This window comes from Mustela nigripes, chromosome 14 (assembly GCF_022355385.1).
Source record: "Mustela nigripes isolate SB6536 chromosome 14, MUSNIG.SB6536, whole genome shotgun sequence".
In the NCBI taxonomy this organism is placed as follows: domain Eukaryota; kingdom Metazoa; phylum Chordata; class Mammalia; order Carnivora; family Mustelidae; genus Mustela; species Mustela nigripes.
This window is the reverse complement of record NC_081570.1, coordinates 30,228,376-30,246,942: the sequence shown is the minus strand read 5'-3', so window position 1 is coordinate 30,246,942 and position 18,567 is coordinate 30,228,376. Positions and strand designations below refer to the sequence as shown.

The 18,567-nt window shown below is 53.2% G+C and overlaps 1 protein-coding gene and 1 long non-coding RNA gene across 2 annotated transcripts; one reads left to right on the top strand and one right to left on the bottom strand.

Annotated features, from left to right (window-relative positions):
• The first annotated feature begins 2,593 nt into the window (after positions 1–2,593).
• On the top strand, positions 2,594–11,693 carry HPCAL4 (hippocalcin like 4). The gene is made up of 4 exons (XM_059377395.1): positions 2,594–2,737; positions 8,525–8,694; positions 8,879–9,094; positions 10,614–11,693. The coding sequence occupies exons 2-4, from the start codon at positions 8,533–8,535 to the stop codon at positions 10,809–10,811; spliced, it is 576 nt and encodes a 191-aa protein (XP_059233378.1). The 5' UTR covers positions 2,594–2,737; positions 8,525–8,532; the 3' UTR covers positions 10,812–11,693.
• Positions 10,927–18,346, bottom strand: LOC132002281 (uncharacterized). The gene is made up of 2 exons (XR_009399794.1): positions 18,145–18,346; positions 10,927–11,931 (listed from the first exon to the last, which is right to left on the bottom strand). It is a non-coding gene; the product is annotated as an uncharacterized LOC132002281 (long non-coding RNA).
• Positions 18,347–18,567: the final 221 nt, after the last annotated feature.

The window sequence follows — 18,567 nt, the reverse complement described above, 5'->3', positions numbered from 1 at the left end:
GGGCTGAAATTCAGTCCCCAGGCCTGGTACAGCTGAGCTGGTTGAGAAAAACATCAAAATACTTCCAGACTGATTGTAAATAGAGAGCCACAGGTCTTGGGCTCCCCCACCCCATCCCTAGCTTCTCTCCTATTTCCCTTGATCCAGTAGCTGAAGTGCTAGCTCTTGGCAGAACAGAGACCTACTAAGTCTTTGGTCTAGCACTAAGGTCAGCATCCACTTTGACTGATCATGCTCCTGTCTGAATGGATTGTTAGGTATTTATTTTTAAAGATTTTATTTGACAGAGAGATATCACAAGTAGGCAGAGAGACAGGCAGAGAGAGAGGAGGAAGCAGGCTCCCCGCTGAGCAGAGAGCCCGATGCAGGGCTTGATCCCAGGACCCTGGGATCATGACCTGAGCGGAAGGCAGAGGCTTTAACCCACTGAGCCACCCAGGCACCCCCAGCTGTTGTTGTTTTAAACATCAAACCTAAAGGCAGATGCAGGATCAAGATCAAGTTCTCAAGTCTTAGAGCTGGTGAAGATAGGTTTAGACTGCAAACTCAGGAACAGTCAGTCACTGGGCTTGAGATGATTCATGGGCAAGGTTGCCTGGATCCTATGTCTTGCTTCACTAACTGCCCCTTGCATGGACCCCATGCTGATGGCTGGGTGGGGGATGGGGAAGTCAGGAGCAGCCACATTCTAGCCCTCTTGAAGTTCAGGGGAGCTTCTTTTTGTTCTCACAGTTACCAGCTCTACTATGACAGCTACTGCTGGAATCCCGTCTTGACCACCTCAGAGTCAGAGAAGCTGCTCACCAGAAGTTGAGCTTTGCCTTTCCCATGGCTTGGAGGGTCCGAAAAAGAACATTCTAATCCAAGGTTTCTGCACTTAAGGACTTGAAAGATCTTCAAGAGAGGCAGTATTGTTTTCTGGCTAGGAGGGTGGGTCCTGGAGCCAGACTGCTTGGGTTCAAGTCCCAGCCCTGCAGCTTTACTAGCTTTGTGAGCTCCGGCGAGTCACTTAAGCGCTCTGAGCCTCAACTTCCTTATCTGTTAAATGGGAATCATAATCGTACCCGCTTCACTGTGAAGATGGGGAGTTCTTGCCTATCTCCAGGTCCCCAGGGCCCACAGCAGAGAATGTGCTCAGGAAGTGACACTGTCAGAGCTTTCAAAGCTCTGTCCCTGTGAATCATCAACCAAGGGGTCAAGATGTGCCGGCTAACTGGAGGCCTAAGTAGTGCTGTCATCCCGTGGGGACCACCAGAGAGAAGACAGCCTGCAGCCCGAAGAATGGGACTGCAAAACGAGTTCCAGAGGGAATGGGACCTAAACGGGTTCCTAAAAAAAAATATCCTCCGGTTCCTCCCCCACGGAGCCTGATCCAGGAATTTTGAAGATCAGCCTTGGCTGACCTGTCCTCATCCCCCATCACCCGGCTCACTTCAACTTTTGCTCCTGCGGCGGAAGCCCCGCCCCCCATCTTTAGTATCCCAGCTCCCATTCGACCAATCTCCAGAAGCCCCGCCTCACTTTTTTGACAGATGCTTCGAAGTCCCTCCCCCGCACATGGCCCAGTCTGAGAGACACTCGCTCTTATACCCCGCCCCTCAGCGCCCCCCCACCCAACCCCCAGTTTGGAATAAAAGAGTCCCTTCCCACCGCCTTGGTTCAGGAGCTCTCAGCTGCCAGAGCAGCTAGGGCAACCTGGCCGGGCTTTGGGGAGACCCCCAAGTGCAGGGAAGAGGTGTTCCCGCGGCCCTGAAACCTTCCAGACCCACTCAGTGTAAACCGCCACGGGTTTGTGTCAACATCCGAGGCCGGAGGCTGGCGGCGTCTGGGGACCGGCTCCGTCTGCGGGACGGGAAGATGGGAGTGTGTGGAAAGGAGGGTCCATGGGATAGGCAGAGGGACTTTCTGGAGGCGATCCCGAGAGGCCTGTTGGGGGTCCATGAGCACCAAGCAAGGCCTGTCTGGAGAGGATCGGAATTAAGGGCTGTAGGGAAAGCACGAGGAGTCTGGGGCCAGGTAGAAGTGGGGCGCTTCGCCATCCGTGCTGCGCTCTCGGCGCAGTCCCACGGCGGCAGCGCAGTGGGTGTGTTGCGGAGGCGGCGCGAAGGCGTGGGGGCGCGAAGCCGACCACCCCAACTCTTCCCTCCCCCACTCAGCTACTCCACAACTCCTCGTCGCCCTCCTCCGATTTCGGGTGGGACATGGAGGGGGTCACATCTTGTGACTCATCCTCTCTTCCATCCCCACCCCCGTCTGGGGCCCTGGGAGGGAAGGCTTAGAGACTCGGCTGTGGCTCTCACGTTTCCATAGCAACCGTGCGGTTGTTTTTGCGAATCCACTTCAATCATCACTTTTCGCCCCAGACTGCGGCCCGGGGTCTGAACCCTAGGGCGGGGTACCGCTGGGAGCACAGCCCTCCCCCTTCCTCGCGACTCGGAGAAGGTCAGCGCGGGCGGGCGGGGCGCGCACCGGCAGCGGGGCCTCACTGGTCATCCAGTCCCCACCTGAAACCCCGCCTGCCACTCCGCCCCAGCGGAGCCAATCAACGCCCGATCTGCTCGGGATGAGGCGGGGCTTATGCAAATCCTGTCGCCTCCGAGAGACAGAGTGATACAAGAGCTGGGAGGCGGCTCCGGTACGGACCTCGGAGAGCCCGGCCGCCAGTCCGCGAGCCAGTCTCGGTCCCCGCGGCCCGCCGAGGCTCAGAGCCATCCTGCGACCCGGCGAGCGGCCTCAGGTAACGCGGGCGGGGCCGGGCAGAGGCCCTTGTCCCCTCCCCCTCTACTCTCCATTCCCATTCTCCTCTCCTGCCCCCCTCATTCATCCTTGACCCCTGGTTCCCCCCATAGGCGGCAGCATCTGGGGGGCCGCCCTTGGGCAGGGGACTCCCACCCCAGTCCAGGCCCCATGGGTCCCAGGGAAGGGGGCCCAGCCGCCTCCTTACCCACTGCTCTGGCCCCCCAACTCACTCACACATACACACCTGGGGGTGTGGTGTTGCTGGTGCTTGAGGAGGCATCAATCACCCTTCTCCTTTGGAGATGGGTAATTTGCCCAGCATCATGGCAACCTCCTACCTCCACAGATAGCCCCCACCCACACATCCCCCCAGCAGCTCCCTGTGCACTTCACACCACAAGACCGCTGCCCCCAAAGACAGCCTCCACCTCCACAGAGAGCCTACTCCCACTTCACACTGTCCCCTCCGACTGTCCCCACCTCCCACCCTTCAAGCTGCCGGAGCTCACAGCATATCTGGAAGAGGAAAGAAGCGCCCCCCTCCCCCAGTTCTCCTCCTCACATTCTCTAATCAGCAGAACCACTCCACATGGTCCCAGGGCTAGGAGAAGTCCCATGCTTGGCTTCTTTCATCCTGGCTGGAGGATGAACCAGGGGCACCACCTCCCAGCACACCTGTCCGTCAGTGTTGCCAAGGTCCCAGACTTCCCTTTTCCCCTCACTCCTGACAGGCACCAAGTTCTCTCACTCTACTTCGCAAACACTTCTAATTTGGATCCTCTCTGGCCTTCTTGTGCCCAGTCACTCCTGCTCTGCTATCTTCCCGCTGTTCCACAAGGACCTGCCAAAGCTCCATGTGGACTGTGTCACTCCTTTCCCTAAGGTGGCCTGAATCTGGAAGGCAGAAGAGATGGGTTAAATCTTGCCTTTGCCTCAGCTGCTGTTTGCCTTTGGCCAAGCCACTTCCCTCTCTGATCCTTCATGAAATGGGGAAGGGGCAGGACAGAGGGTGGACTGGATGAGATGGTCTTGAACAGCCTTCCAACCCTGACGTGCTCTGGTTCTGTGGCTGATTATGAGCAAATGGGACCGTTTCACACTTGCCGTGAACCGTTAGGACATTTCAGAGAAGAGGCCTGAGTGGCGTTAGTCCTCACCAAGGGGACTTGCTTCTTACTCAGGCCTCCCCCTCCCACATGTTCTCCAGGCCCAGACCCCTTCTCAGCTGTTGGGAGTCCCTCCCAGGCCACCAGCCCATGTGGCATGGACAGTTCTGCGGTGGAGGTGGTCACTATGGCCCACATCTTGTTTATCATGCCCTGCCCCTCATTAAGGACAGGGAGAAGACCTGGCTGCTGCCGCTATGGCTGCTGCTTGGAGAAGAGCAAAGGGAGGAGAGGAAAGAGAAAATCTCCTGACCAGGGAGCTGTTGTCACTATGGCAACCGTCTCAGCACCAGCTCCTCTGAAGCTGGGTGAGGATGTGGGATTATTGCCTCCCTCAATCCCTCCCACCCTCACCGCCTCTTCCTCATTTGAAACTCAGGACCCCGAGCTCTGCCCTCTGGAAGAAGCCTCTGAGCACAGAGGGGCCGTGGCTTTGTGTATGAGGCAATGCCATCTCCTTCACGGCTGAAGGACAGCCCGCAAGCAGTAGGCAAGAAGCCTGCCCATGTCCAGCAGGGCCACAGCTCCAACAGAACACGCCATGCCCCCAAGGCCTTTACCTTGCTACTGTGGTTGGCCTTGGGCGAACCCTTCCTTTCCCGGGTCGGGGTTCCATGGTCTCTGAAGTGGGTGCAATGGCAGGAGAACACAGATAAACTAGAAAGCCCGACGCCATTCCGAGGAGGAAGAAGGGGGTTCTGCTCCTCTCATGGAACCCACCAAGGGACATTCATTGAACATCTCTGTGTTCCAGACATGGCCTTTGGGTCTCTGCAGGCAGTTCTGTGTAGCCACAGAGGGGAGAGCAGGACCGGTGTGGGGCAGCTACAAGAGGAGAAACCTCAATGATGGGAAAATGTTTTTCCTCACTCTCTGGGTTGCCCCGAAGAGGACTTGGCTATAGGAGGAGGGGATAAGCTCTTTGCCATTGAGAAAAAGGCTTAAAGGACTTTTTTTTTTTTTTTTTTTTTTTTTTTGGCTTGGGCCAAGGCTTAATACGAAGATCTCTTCCAAATCAGGTTCCATTCTGGAATTCTAGAGCACCGGGTGAGGGTCAGAGAGTTCTGGAGTCTACACACTTGTGGGGCTCACTTTCACAGCCCTCAAATGCTGAATCCATGCTGTTGACTGTCCACTATCCAGGCTGGGAGAGGCTGATCATAAGGAAGTGGGCTTCCGCCAGGCCTGAAGGCTGAGGAGAGCTGCATTAGCCCAGATGGGAGGAAGGGATATTAGGGGAAGGGAAAGCAGCTATGCAATAGGGACATAGGTCCTGGCTGGGTGAAGACTAACTGGAAAGCATATAGTTGTGCGAGGAGCAGTGGAGATAAGGCTAGACAGGTTGGGCACCATGATGCCAGATTCTAGAGGATTCTAGAGTGTGAGGGGCCTAATGGGCATGTCCACCTCTAGCCTATATTTTCTGGGCAAAACCAGATATGACATTGTCTCAGAACACAGAAGTCAGAAGAAAGGCACTCTCTCTGAGACCCCTGAGCCCATGGGCATGCCTTAGGCTGCAGTGTAGGACCTCAGCCTGTCAGCTGTGCCCCTGGCCCTGACTATGGGGAGAGAGAAGATATGGTGAAGGTTCTAGAAACACTTGAAAAGAAAAAACAACAAGACTTGGTGACAGCCGGACCTAGGGAAAAGGAAGAGGGGAAACTAAAGGTAACTAAGATTGCATTTTGGCCGTGGGACAAGGGAGGGAAGGAAGGAAGGGCTGATGGAGAGGGAAGATGGCCACAGGTTGCGAGTGTCTGATTGTAGATGAGCGGAGTCAGAGGAGATGTTGGGCCATTCCAAGCGATGGATGTTTCCTAGATGTCAGATATGGTGGCCTGAAGCTTGGTGAGATGGTCCCCCTGGGGCCAAGAGGGAGATCAGAGCTAGGGTTTTCCCAGAAGGCAGGCAGGAGTGGGGAAAGTCTGTACTGGACAAGAGTAGCCATGATTTGGAGAGGGTGGTCCAGGCAGGTGGCATGGACTCCGCCCGGGTGCTCATCTGGATTCTTCTACTGACCGACTGTGTAACTCTGAGCGTTTTCTCCTTTCTCGGGGTTCCAGTTTCCACTAAAATAAGGGGATATCTTGATGGGACTGCCAACTTTGACTGGCAATGTAAGAACAATAGAGGAAATGAAGAGGGAGATATAGTGTCCAGTAAGCCTGGGACCAGATTTGGGCTGGGAATGTGACCCCAGGACATAGAGAATTGTGGGAAGGGAGCACAGGACAGGGAGGAGGAAAAAGGTGAAAGAAAAGCCACACAGACACCATGATACATACATGTATACACACACACATGTGCTCTGACAGATACGCAATCTCATAAAATGACGTGCTCCCACCCACATCCAGCCCCTTACACAGACACTCGGGCACGTCCCCCGGGAGCATGCTAGAGAGATTTCACTTCCCCCACTGGACACCTCTCTCTCTGGGTTCTCCAGCTTCCTTGACTATACCCCAAGACTTCAGTGTGCTTTGGACTTGGGGATGGATCAACAGAGGGGGAAACCTGTCTTCTTCTGCCCGTAGGTGTCCAAGAGTCATCCTTGCACCTAATGTGGCTATTTTAGACTGCACATTCCAGGTTCCTAAGATAGCATACCTCCCTCCCCACCGGCTTCTCTCTTCCCCCGGGAGCATGGAGGAATCCTCATGCTCTGGGGGTGGTGAGCGGGGGAGGATGTTGTTACTCCCGTTGCTGCTTGATCTTCCTGTGGCCCAGTGGAGGAGGCCCAGAGATATCCTATGACTAACTTGAAGCCATGGAGCAAGGGAGGGGGTGTGGCAGAGACCCAGCTCAGGTCTGGTTGTTTGGGGCACTCCCAGCAGTAAGGATTAAAAGCCACACTGGCAGGCGGTGGGCTATGGATGTGGAATTCCTTCTGCTAACCTGATGGTTTCCTTTTCCAAGGTATCTTTATGACAGGCTACCCTGTGGCCGGGGTCTAATGCCCTTCCAAAAAGACTAGACAGGTCAAAGTTACCTCCAGGGCCATGTCCTAGGAAACTCAGGCCCTGGAAGGATATTCCTCCCATGGAGGTCAGACAAGAGTGCCCACCTTGAGGCCCTGGCAGGGCCTCACTCCTGATGCATCCTGGGGAGGTCCTGTACCTCTCTGCAAAAACTGCCTCATGAAGGGGCTTCTGTTCCCGTGGGGGACTGACTTTTCATCCTCCCCAAACCTGCTTCTCAACACTACCACTTCTCCATTCAGCCCCAAATCTAAGCATCTGCCTCAACTTCTCTGTCCCTCTCACCCCCACATTCGGTCACCAAGCCCTGCTGATGCCCCTCCTAACACACCTCCATCCATCTATGTCACTCCACAGCCTCTGCCCTAGTGTCACCATCTCTCGCCTGAACTATGCAGCTTGCCTCTCTCTGTTCTCTACTTGCCCCCACTCAGGCCATCTTGTACATTGTAGCCAAAGGAAAAATTCCTAAATGCATTCCTTCTCTCTCAGCATCTAGTTCAGGATCTGCCACATAAGCATTCTGTGTTTGTGGACTGAGTGCTATGTTCCTAGCCTTTGCTTTAAAATCCCTATGCGGGGCGGGGGGCACCTGGGTGGCTCAGCCTCTGCCTTCTGCTCAGGTCATGATCCCAGGGTCCTGGGATTGAGCCCCACAACAGGCTGTCTGCTCCGTGGGGAGCTTCCTCCTCTCTCTCTGCCTGCCTCTCTGCCTACTTGTGATCTCTGTCTGTCAAATAAATAAATAAAATCTTTAAAAAAAAATCTCTATGGGTATAAGCCAAGCTCCTTGGCAGGGATTGAAGGGCCTTCACAATCAGCCAGCTACCTCTTTGACCCAATTATGAGTTATTGAAGGTTAGCCCATATTTCCTTTATCCCCATCACTGGCATGGGACCTGGCACACACAGTCAGCCTCAGTAAAGGCTCAGGGAATGAATGACTAATGAAAAGCAGGATGAGTCAAGGTCGTCAGTGCTATCAGCTAGGACTTCTCTGTACAGAAGAAGGAGAGAGAAGCTTCCTGCTGGGATGGCCCTGAAAGCCTTGAGGAAGAACTTGGGAGATGGTGCCAGGGGGATACACGAGGGACCTTCCTCAGGTCCTGGGCAGAGAAGAGCCTGCCTTGGCGGGTGGGGACCAGGGGCCGAAAGCTCTAAATAGCAAGGAGAGGATTAAGACTTTCACAGGGTGTGGGGTGCTCTGCCAGGTGTACACAGGAGAAGGAGGATGAAGACTGAGGCATCCGCGCTGGTCTGGTCGGGGAGAAGGTGGGGATCTGAGACCCGGGGGTGGAGAGGAAACCTGTGTGAGGAGAGAAGAGGCCCTGCCATGGGGGAGCTTCATGGGGGAAGGGACCCCCTCCCGTGTGCGGGAAGGGAGACGGGACTTCCTATGGGAAGGAGTGTGAAGGACAGGGCCTAGTTGTAGGAAAGTGAGCTTGTTGAGGGTAGTGATGACCGGAGAGGACCCACCCTGCTGTGGAAGGAGGGATCCTGGCGGTGGGAACGTGAGGTCTGTTATGGGAGGGGTCGTTGTGGAGAAAGGGAACCCTGTCCTCTGGGGACTTGGGGGACCGCTGCTGAGGTGAGGGCCTTGCCCTGAACCAAACTGAGGGAGCCCATGTCCCCCAGGCCCTGCCATGGGGAAGACCAACAGCAAGCTGGCCCCAGAGGTGCTGGAGGACCTGGTTCAGAACACCGAGTTCAGCGAACAGGAGCTGAAGCAGTGGTACAAGGGCTTCCTGAAGGACTGCCCCAGCGGCATCCTCAACCTGGAGGAATTCCAGCAGCTGTACATCAAGGTGGGCGGGCAGGGCGGCCGGGGGCGGGGCCAGGGAACCCCAGGGGGCGGGGCAGGCGGGTGTGGGCGGGGTCAGGCCACCTAGGGAGCTCGCCGGACGGCCAGGGGTCGGGGCCACGCAATCGCGGAGACCCGCAGAGACCGCGAGGCTGTGGCTTCGCCCCAACGCTCGGTTCACTCCTCAGTTCTTTCCCTATGGCGACGCGTCCAAGTTTGCGCAGCACGCCTTCCGCACCTTCGACAAGAACGGCGACGGTACCATCGACTTCCGGGAGTTCATCTGTGCCCTTTCGGTCACCTCTCGCGGCAGCTTCGAGCAGAAACTCAACTGGGCCTTTGAGATGTACGACCTAGACGGCGACGGGCGCATCACGCGCCTGGAGATGCTGGAGATCATCGAGGTGCGCGGGGGTGGATGCGGGAGGCCAGGTTGTGCTGGGGTGATGCCCCTCCTATTTTCGTGGCGGGTCCTCTCCAGCCCTCCCCAGGCACCCTACTGTCGGGCCTCAGGAGTGTCCTGGCTGTACTCCACCTGTCCCCGCCTCCCGCCTGCCAGGACCCAGTGGCTAACTGGCACTGGTTGGGGGCGCAGTGTAGGACAAGCCTTGTGCTAAGTGCTTTACCCAGCAGCCCTATGGAGTAGGTACTGACAGAAGCCCCATTTTACATAGGAGGAAACGTAGTGTAATGGTTCTTGAGTCAAATCCAAGGACTCTTGACTTCAGAGCCCAAGTTTCTAATTCATTATTTTTTCAACAAATATCTATTGAGTGCCTACCGTGTGCCAGGCAAAGTTCTGTTTTATTAGGGCACTCATTCTATAGTGAGGAGATTTTATTTATTTATTTTTTTAAAGATTTTATTTGATAGAGAGAGAGAGCCAGAGAGAGCACAAGCAGGGAGGAGAGGGAGACGCAGACCTCCTCCGAGCAGGGAGCCTGATGCAGGGCTCCATCCCAGGATCCTGGGACCACAACATGAGCCAAAAGCAGTCACCCAACTGACTAAGCCACCCAGGCACCCCAAAACAGGGAGAAGGTTTTAAAACAAGAAAACAACCTGTGCTATGTCAAGAAGTAAGTGTTATGAAGAAGATAGGCGAAGCTGAGTAAGGAGAGTGAGAGCAATGGAGAAGTCTATGGGGTGAAATTTGAGCATCAACCTCAATAAGGTGAGGGAGCTAATCATGTAAATGCCTGGGGGAACAGTGTTCTATGCAGAGGGAACAGTAAATGCAAAGACACTGAGGTGAGGTTATGTTTGCAGTGTTCAAGAGTAGCCAGGAGGCAAGAGTGGTACGAGAGAAGTGAGTGAGGGGAGCGTGGTAGGAAGCGGTCAGGTAGGCAGCCAGGAACCCAATCACTTAGCATCTCACAGTCTGTCGTAGAGAATTGACTTTATTCTGAGTGAGATAGGAAGCCATTTCCAGTGCTCTGTTCTCTGTGTGGAGAACAGACTAAGGGCGCAGGAAGGCAGAAGCAAGGAGACCAGTTAGGATGCGTCCACGGCCGGCCAGTCAGGAGCTGATGGACACAGCAACTCTGGGGAAGCAGCGGAAGTGATTGGATACGGGACCTGTTGCCAGATTTGAGCTGGCAAGAGTTGCTGAAAGATTGGACATGAGGGAGAGCCAAGAATGGCGTCAGGGTTTTTGGTCTGAACCAAAAGGTTGAATTTTCTATTTACTGAGACCGGGAATGCTGGGGGAAGAGCAGGCTGGAGGTGAAGAGTTGGGTTGTAGACATGTGTGGTATGAGATATCCATTAAATATTCAGTCTTAACGACCACACATCACCTTCCAGTATCCTTGCCATCTCCCATGTTCTCCCTGCCCATCCCCAACCCCCTTCATTCACCCCGGATCATTCCTGCCCACTGTGAGTGTTCACAGTTCCCCCCTTGCCCCCCACCCCCACCAGGCTATCTACAAGATGGTGGGCACTGTGATCATGATGCGCATGAACCAGGATGGGCTCACACCCCAGCAGCGTGTGGACAAGATCTTCAAGAAGATGGACCAGGATAAGGACGACCAGATCACACTGGAGGAGTTCAAGGAGGCGGCCAAGAGTGACCCGTCCATTGTGCTGCTGCTGCAGTGTGACATGCAGAAGTAGAGGCTGGTGAGGGGCAGGGCCCCTGGCCAGGAGGGGCGTGGCCACCTCCCAACCTGATGACCTCTCAGGGGGAGGGGTACTCTAGCCTCACTCTCTGGCCCACCCACCCCTCTGCCCAAGCCCTTGCTCCCCTCAGTTGAGATCCTTGAGGGACCACCTCACCCTGGAAAAGAGACAGATCCTCGGGTATTCTGTGGTCTAGCCCCACCCCGTCTTGGCCCAGAACCAGCATCCTCTGGGCATAGGGAGATGGCTTTTGCCCCAAGAGGCAGGATCGAGGAAAGGGGGCTGCAGGTCTGCTTTGAAATTCTGTTCCTCCTGGGATTACGCTTTACAAGATGTGATCTCACAGATCCCAGTTAAAGGGCCAAAGTGGGTCTGTCCTTTGCTGAGGACCTAAATTCCTTGAAGGTGGTCTCTGCCCTGCCCCCTTGACTCTACCTGGCCCCTCCGGCCCCAGCCTGTGGAGCGTTCATTCAGTCCTTTCTTCACCTAACGTTTATTGAGCACCTGTTTAATGCCAGGCATCTCTGGGTGCTAAGGTTATGGTAGTTTACAAGACACATTCTGTGCCCTCTGGAAGCTCGTAAGGGAAGAGAGGCAAACGTCCAGTGGTCAGAGTCTCAGCTGGAAGCATGGCACACAGCTGAGCAGCGGGCGTGCTGAGGCCAGTTAGTTTGAAAGGAACCATGAAATACCTTCAGCTCACCTCCACCCGGAGCTGCAGAGGGATGAAATGAAAGGTATTTAGAAGTCTAGGAACAGTTGTGAGTGGAAGGTTTAAGAAACACTGATATTTGTGTAATACTTATTTTTTTAGTACCCTTTAAAAGAGCTAAAGTCATTTTATTAGTTTAGGATATTAAAACATACTTTATATTACTTGGTTTCTTGTAAAATGATTAAATGAATATAGAAAATGCTAACTTGGGGAGTGGTGGGGAGGGAGAGCTGAGAAAAAACGAGGGAAAATACCAGCAAACTTACCAAATAACACCTCTTATCAGACTAAGTCCTGAGGCGTCACCATCAGCAGCTTCTGCTGCTTCCTTTTTCATGACCTTTTTCAACTCGGTGGGCAGCTCTCTCTCATCGTGCACTTGCTCTGGCTGGATGCTGACTGCGGAAACAGAAAAAAACAAGGTTTGCTAAGAGTGAGACAAGTGTATCTTCTACATCTTGGTAGTTCCTTTCTGGATTAGGTCTTGTTTCAAGAATGGGCTTGTTCTTTCTGCTACCAAAGCAGAAGAAGCTAGAAGAGAAACGCCCAGCCACTGTTTGGGTTGCCAGACTGCATTAATGGACCAAATGCCTCAAGTGCTGGGGATGTGCTCCATTTGCAAGGCTCTTCCTAACCCCAAATCCTCACTGTGCCAGGTAAATTCATCATCTTCCAGGTGTACTGGCTTTGCTTTCTGCTTTTCTGATTTTGGGTTAGTGAGCTCTACAGCTGCATGCTTTGACTGCCAGAAAACTTATCTTGCTTCTTCAAGCATTTCACTTTATTTTCTCCTGTACTTGTGATCAGAAATTAGCTTTGATGTGCAGTGGCAGTTTTCCTCTTGAGCTGCTGGTGAAAACAGTCTTGTACACAGGTGCTGTCAGCCCAGGGTGGGAGCCGGGAATGATTGATTGCTGAGTCAGCGGGGTGGGATTGTATCTCCGGGAAAGAGGAAAGGCATGTCTCTTCTGGGGGCTCACCTGTCCTCCCTCTCTGAAAGTGGAAGCTCTTGGGGCTGCTGACCTTTGGTCCCAAGCTCTATTGGCCCTTCCTTCTTGCTGCCCTTGAAGGTAGCAAGGCCACTTAGTTGCCACTCTCTTTCTGTCTTATGCCTATGACCAGCCATGTGGTGAGGCTGGGAATTTACATCCTCAGGCAGGAACCAGCAGGTTTTTATCCAGTAATGCCTCAAGGAATGTTCCATTGCTCTGAGGAGCGGGTCATTAGGCGTATCTTGTGCTACTAGTCAGCACCACAGATACATAGATGCTTAACAGCTTGGCTGAGCTGAGACTGCCAGACTTTTTACCAAGTGGGGTTCCCATCCCCCAAATGTTGAATCTAACCTGATATATAATCGCACAGAACTTCACAGCTTTCAGACGCTTGCTTGATCTGCTCGATCACATTGTATCCTCTGGCCTGGGGAAATAGAGATTTTCATTCCCTTTCTCCAGACTTGGGAAGTGAGGCACAGAAAGGGGGGCTGCCCTTGTGCAAGGAGGGTGGCACAGGCCAGGACTTGAACCCAAGGCTTTAAGAGGGTTTTGTCCTTCAGAGTCTCTCCCTTCTCATCTCTCTGACTCCGAGTCATACCAAGTTGACTGTGGGGCAAACCAAGTTAGTTTTGGTCTTTGACAAGCTTCCTGCCAAGAAGTTTCTGAGGCAGTGGTCTTCCAAAAAGAAATAGGATGTTGGCTGAACTCCTGACATTTTCAAGCATCTTGTTGTCTGCTTCTGGGCAGCTCTGCCAACAGGTCAGTGCTGTCCTGGGATGCCTCTGACTAAGCACCCTAGAAGCATCTTGCTATATCTTTACCACCATATTCCTCCCTAAGAGAACAGTTTCTGTTTTTCTCCAGCAGGTGGGCAAGTCCTATCTGTGAGAGCATGTTTGATCACCAAGATTTGGACATATCCCATGGCCAAAAATTCACACCCAGTGGTGTGAACACATAAAGCCAGGCTGGGAACTGAGACCAACATCTTGTTGATGAGAGGAGACACAGGCAGGCCAGATCTTGCTCCCACATGCTCCTGGATGTCCCAGGGACTGTGTGCTCAGGGACTCCTGTGGTAGAGCACTGGCCCTCCCTTGAGAAGAGAGGCAGGCCTCTGATCTCCGTGCCAGCTCTGAGGGACTTGCCATAGAGCACATGGTAAGGAGACATTGAATTATGACTGACAGAGACAAAAATATACAGAGAGTGAAAACAATGATACATTCAAACTCTCCTTTTGAAGTTTTATATCTTCTTGCAGCAAGTCTGAATATATATGAATTAAAAGGTTCTAGAATCTACCTCCTAACTGCATTCTGTCCTTCATCCTTTTGGACTAACTGATGAGCCGCTTATTTCTTATCTCTAAAAACCATCAGCAGGGTCCACTTCAGATGGCTGCTCTGGTCCTTTCAGCTGTAGTCAGGGTTCTGTAACTTACCTTTAAATCAAAAGTTAAGAAGATAGAAGCCCATAAGCAAAGGCACTTAATCTTTTACTGACAGTTTCTAGAGGTAGAAATTCATCCTGCTGCAGAGAGAGAGAGAGAGAGAGAGAGAAGGAGGCAAGGGAAGAGAAAGGAAAGGGAACGAGAGAACAGCTGAGGTTTCTACACAGGGTAGTAAGCTGACACTGTAGATATTTTTACACAAAAATTTACTAAAACAACAATTTTCCTGAAGATCTGCCCTGGGTGAGGTTTTGTTCTGAATTTAGAGATCACTGTGTAAGAAAGAATATAGTTCTTATGTATTTTATCATTTTTGAAGAAAAATCTTTCAAATCCTATAATTGTGAAGAAGTCTCAGAATAATATGGAATTTTCTTTCTGAAATTTTCAAGGTTTTTCTTTTACCTTTGCCAGAAGGTGGGGCAGAACTGGGCCTCCCAGGGCATATGGCCCTTCCTGCTTGGTGGAGGCTGTGGGGGTATAGAGGCCTGGGGGGAAGGGGGAGCTGGGTGCCAGAGGGGGGGCATCCCAACTCATTCTCTAGTGTGGCCCCTGTCCCTTCCACATGTGCTGCTCCTGGCTGTGGCTGCAGAGACTATCTTCACTGTTCAACCCTGTGCTGTATGGTGTGTTTGTCACTGACCGTGAATAAAGGTGTGACCATGCTGAGGGCTCTTGCTCTTCCGTAAGCTGAGGTAGCCCTAGGATACAAGACAGGGGGAGAAGAAGCCTGGAGGGAGCTCAACAGTGGGGGTGCCTCAGGAACCTCCTTGGGCCTGAGGGCCTTTTTCTAGCAAGGACTCTGGTTATGTGGAACAGAGACCCACTTGAGCTAGTTCAGAGAAAGGGGTGAGCAGATTTCAAGGGGCCGTGAAGAGGGAAAATCAAGAATGGCTTGGCCTCAGAAGGACTGGAACCGACAATAGGGCCTCACCCTTCTCCTTTCTGGGCCTCTCAGGCTCTCCTCCCCTTGGCAATATTTGCAACTGTGTTCTTTTCCTCGGTTTCTCTTCAGACTTCCTTGGTTTCCCTGCAAAAGTGGCTGCATCCCCAACTCTGTATCAAGACTTCCCAGCAGGGGACAAGTCCCCACTGCACCAGTTAGTTCCAGTTCTCAAGCAAAAGAATCTGACTGGTTGAGCTTGGCTTATGGTGGGACCCCTTGGTCCATTCATCAATGACCACACCAGGTGCTGATAAGGTGGGCCTGTGGGCGGAGCAGTTTCCCCAGAAGGGAGCCAATGGCAGACAGCATTGGATGTAGTTTCTCCCTCCGTCCAGTGGAAGGCTCATAGAGCCCCAAAGAGTGAATAGTGGGGAGTGGGGAGAAAGGCCAAGAGCCAGGATTATAATGAATTAAGCTATATGGTGCCCTTTGTGCAAATTAGGAAAAGACACCCTTCTGGGTGTAAACAGCCTCATAAGAACACAGCTGGGCCAGTGGATGGCACCTTTGGCCTAATGAAAAAGTATACCCGTTCTTCTGAATAAACAGCCTTGTCATGCCATGGTGCATGGCTTGGCAAGTGAAGCATATCTTGAATTTCAGTCCCACCTGCCCTGCTGGTGGAGGGTGCAATGCGTTACCTGTTCCGCCGTCCCCAAGGAGACCAGCCCAGGCCCTGAGACCTTCTGGAACGGAGTTAGTGTTGACGTGTTTTTCTTAGAATACCAACTCCCACCCCCACCCAACACAGTGGCCAGAGAGGCACTGCTTGTTGCAGGGAGCTGGGGGCAGTGGCAGCTGGAGGGGACTGCTTGCTCCTGAAACACTCAATTGCATTAACAAGGATTTTCTCAAGGACGCTTGGAGGGGGCCAGCTTCCTTGGCAGGAAGCAATTAGGACAGAGGAAGGAGGCTGACCTGCCCTCAGGGTAGCCATAAACCTCCGGAGGTGACTCAAGAGCCTGAGAACTTGGGGCTGCTATTCTCCGCTGAAACCTTGCTGGGGGAATCGGGAGGCTTGTTCCCTACCTACTTGGGGTGCACAGGTCCAGGTCCAGGGTTACATCCTCAAAAGTACCCTCCTGGCCTTCAGCACCTCTGACACAGGTTGGTCTGCCTCCTGCTTTCAGGCTTGCCCTCCATGCCATCCAGGTATCCTCAGAAATCAGAGTGATCTTCCTGAAGCGCAAGTCTGACAGTGTCAAACTCCGAAATCTCCACTCTTCCCTCAGTGTGAGTGTGATAAGCTTCCTAAAAGTCCCTTAAGGCCTGGGTGACCCAGTTGGTTAAGCATCTGCCTTGGGCTCAGGTCATGATCCCAGGGTCCTGGGATTGAGCCCCGCATTGGGCTCCCTGCTCAGTGGGGAGTCTGCTTCTCGCTCTCCCTCCCCCCGCTCATCCTCTTTCTCTCTTAAATAAATAAGTAAAATCTTTAAAAAAGGGAGAGAGAGAGAGAGAGAGTCCCTCAAGGTCCTACAGGATCTGCTTGCCACCTGTTGACCTCCAAAGCCTTTTCCTCCCCTACCTCCCCAACCTCCCCATCTTTCACCCTGCACTTGGCCTCCCCATACTGCCCTCCATTTCCCTAAGGCATCTCTCATGCTTCTGTGCTGGTGTGCAAGCCATCGCCTCTCCCTGAGCCCCCATTCCCTATCTCAGTGATGTCCTTCCCTGCGAAGCCCTCCTAAAGCTCAAACAATGACCCCTCTTTCGAACACAGTCCATGATAGCTACCAAACAGTTTTCCATGGGATTACCTGTCAGCTCCAGTTTCCAGTTTAAAGAAACTGGAAGCCAAGTCTCCAGTTTAAAAAAAAGGCAAGGAAATAAAGGCTCAGGGAATGGCAAGAATACAACTTGAACTCGGGTCTTCTAACATCAAGCCTACTGCTTATTGTGCTTTCTGTGTGGGGGGAGGGGAGAGCAGAGAAGGGTGAAGGGAGCCTTCATGGAGGTGGCTTCTGCCCCAGGTCTTGCTAAAGACCAGCCAACAGGCACGCTGGGGCAGGGCTGGCCAGATGAGCAGTTCAGGTGCGGAGATCCTTGGAGTCATGTGCAGAAGGGTGTGTTCCCGGTTTATCCAGCTGCAAAAGAGCTGAACCCTGAGGTTCAGGTTCAGCTGAACCTTGAAGCGCTGGCCCAAGTTCAGCAATGCAGAGCCAGGGAATCCCTGCACCAAGCCCGTGGTCGGAGGTGGCAGAGAAGATAGAGGCAATGGCCCGAAGCCTAATAGAGAGGAAAGAACAGTCTAGCACTGAGTTAGAACCCTTCCAAAGAGGGATCTAGGGAGGATTCTTAAAGGAACTGAACCCAGAGTCAGACAGGATCCTTAGACAGAGGCTTAGTCATGTCCATCTAGATTGGTTGAGATTTTTGGTTTCAAAGGAACAAAACCCAATTCAAACAAGCTCAAGAAAAAAGGGAGGCTTATTGGCTCCTGTAATTGGGAATTTGGGCACTGCTGGGGCCAGAGGCTCTGGGTCACATCCTCTCTTCCTCTCTCTACTTCTGCTTCTCCACCTCTGTGACCTCGCCGTCTGCTCTGTATGGGCTTCTCCCACGTTCTTTCGCCTGCCGCAGGGAAAGATGGGTTCCTAGCTCTCGCTGCCCCAAATTAATAACCCCAGAGAAGAGCCAAATCTCCCAGCAACCCTAAATAAGAGCACAGGCGGGTGGCTCAGCTGGGGTCCCAGGCTCTTTCCTTGTTCAACTGTTATGTCCAGGGAAATAGGGTTTCCGATTGGTCAGGCCTGGTTCACATGCTTACTCCTGTGACTGGGGAGGCCAGGCTCCTGAACTACAACTACCCTTGAACAATGCAGGGATTAGAGGCACTGACCACCCCCTACCACCGAACATTCAAAAAACACATCTATACATTTGGACTGCCCCCAAACTTCATTCTTACAGCCTCCATGTTGCACATGGCCGCAGCCTGCTGAGGCTCACCCAGATCTCTGTCCAAGTCACATTGCCAGAGGGTAGGCAGACAGGAGAGGGTTTGGGGCCATCTATGGAAACTATCAAGTCTGGAGAAGAAACATACTTACCCCGATCCCAAATTTTGTTATTATTTCCCCCTTCCTCCCACACAAACTTTCGTTGGTTCCCCCCAGGACATGGTGGAGGCTGGGCATATCTTTCCATTCTGTACTCCCTTCCAGCCAGATGCCTTCCAGGCTAAGCCAGTATGTTCTTCTGCTTCCCCCACTCACCTGTGTGGACTTCTAGGCTCACACAGAGATGCCCCTTGTCTGCTTCCTGACCTGTACTCCAGGACAGGTGACATTAGTGGCCGCACCCCGGGCTCTGCACCAAGAGGGGACAGTGCTCTGGAACTCCAGGATGGTGGTCCAATAGTCTTTGGTACCAAGCTCCTTTTCTACCCTCCCTCGGCAGGTGGACCTGTGAGCGTGAGCCCCCTACTGGCCGTCAAGGGGCCAGCAAGAACCTGGGTTCAGAGTCCTTGGTGTCTTCCTGGTGTGGGTCCCCAGCCAGGCTGTGGGGACCTGGTTTCTCCACCGACTTTAAAGGTCCTTCCGCCTTAGAGGGGAAGAGCTGCCCATCCGGGCCGTCTATTGTGCGCCCGGCTAGGAGCAGAATCCAGATCAAGATTGGAGCTGTCCATCCATAGCCAC

What these genes read in the sequence shown, in the direction of transcription:
- HPCAL4 (XM_059377395.1), top strand. Translation starts at nt 8,533, where the DNA reads ATGGGGAAGACCAACAGCAAGCTGGCCCCAGAGGTGCTGGAGGACCTG. An exon ending in TCCAGCAGCTGTACATCAAG is followed by an intron (nt 8,695 to 8,878) that starts GTGGGCGGGCAG and finishes TTCACTCCTCAG; the next exon opens with TTCTTTCCCTATGGCGACGC. An exon ending in AGATGCTGGAGATCATCGAG is followed by an intron (nt 9,095 to 10,613) that starts GTGCGCGGGGGT and finishes CACCCCCACCAG; the next exon opens with GCTATCTACAAGATGGTGGG.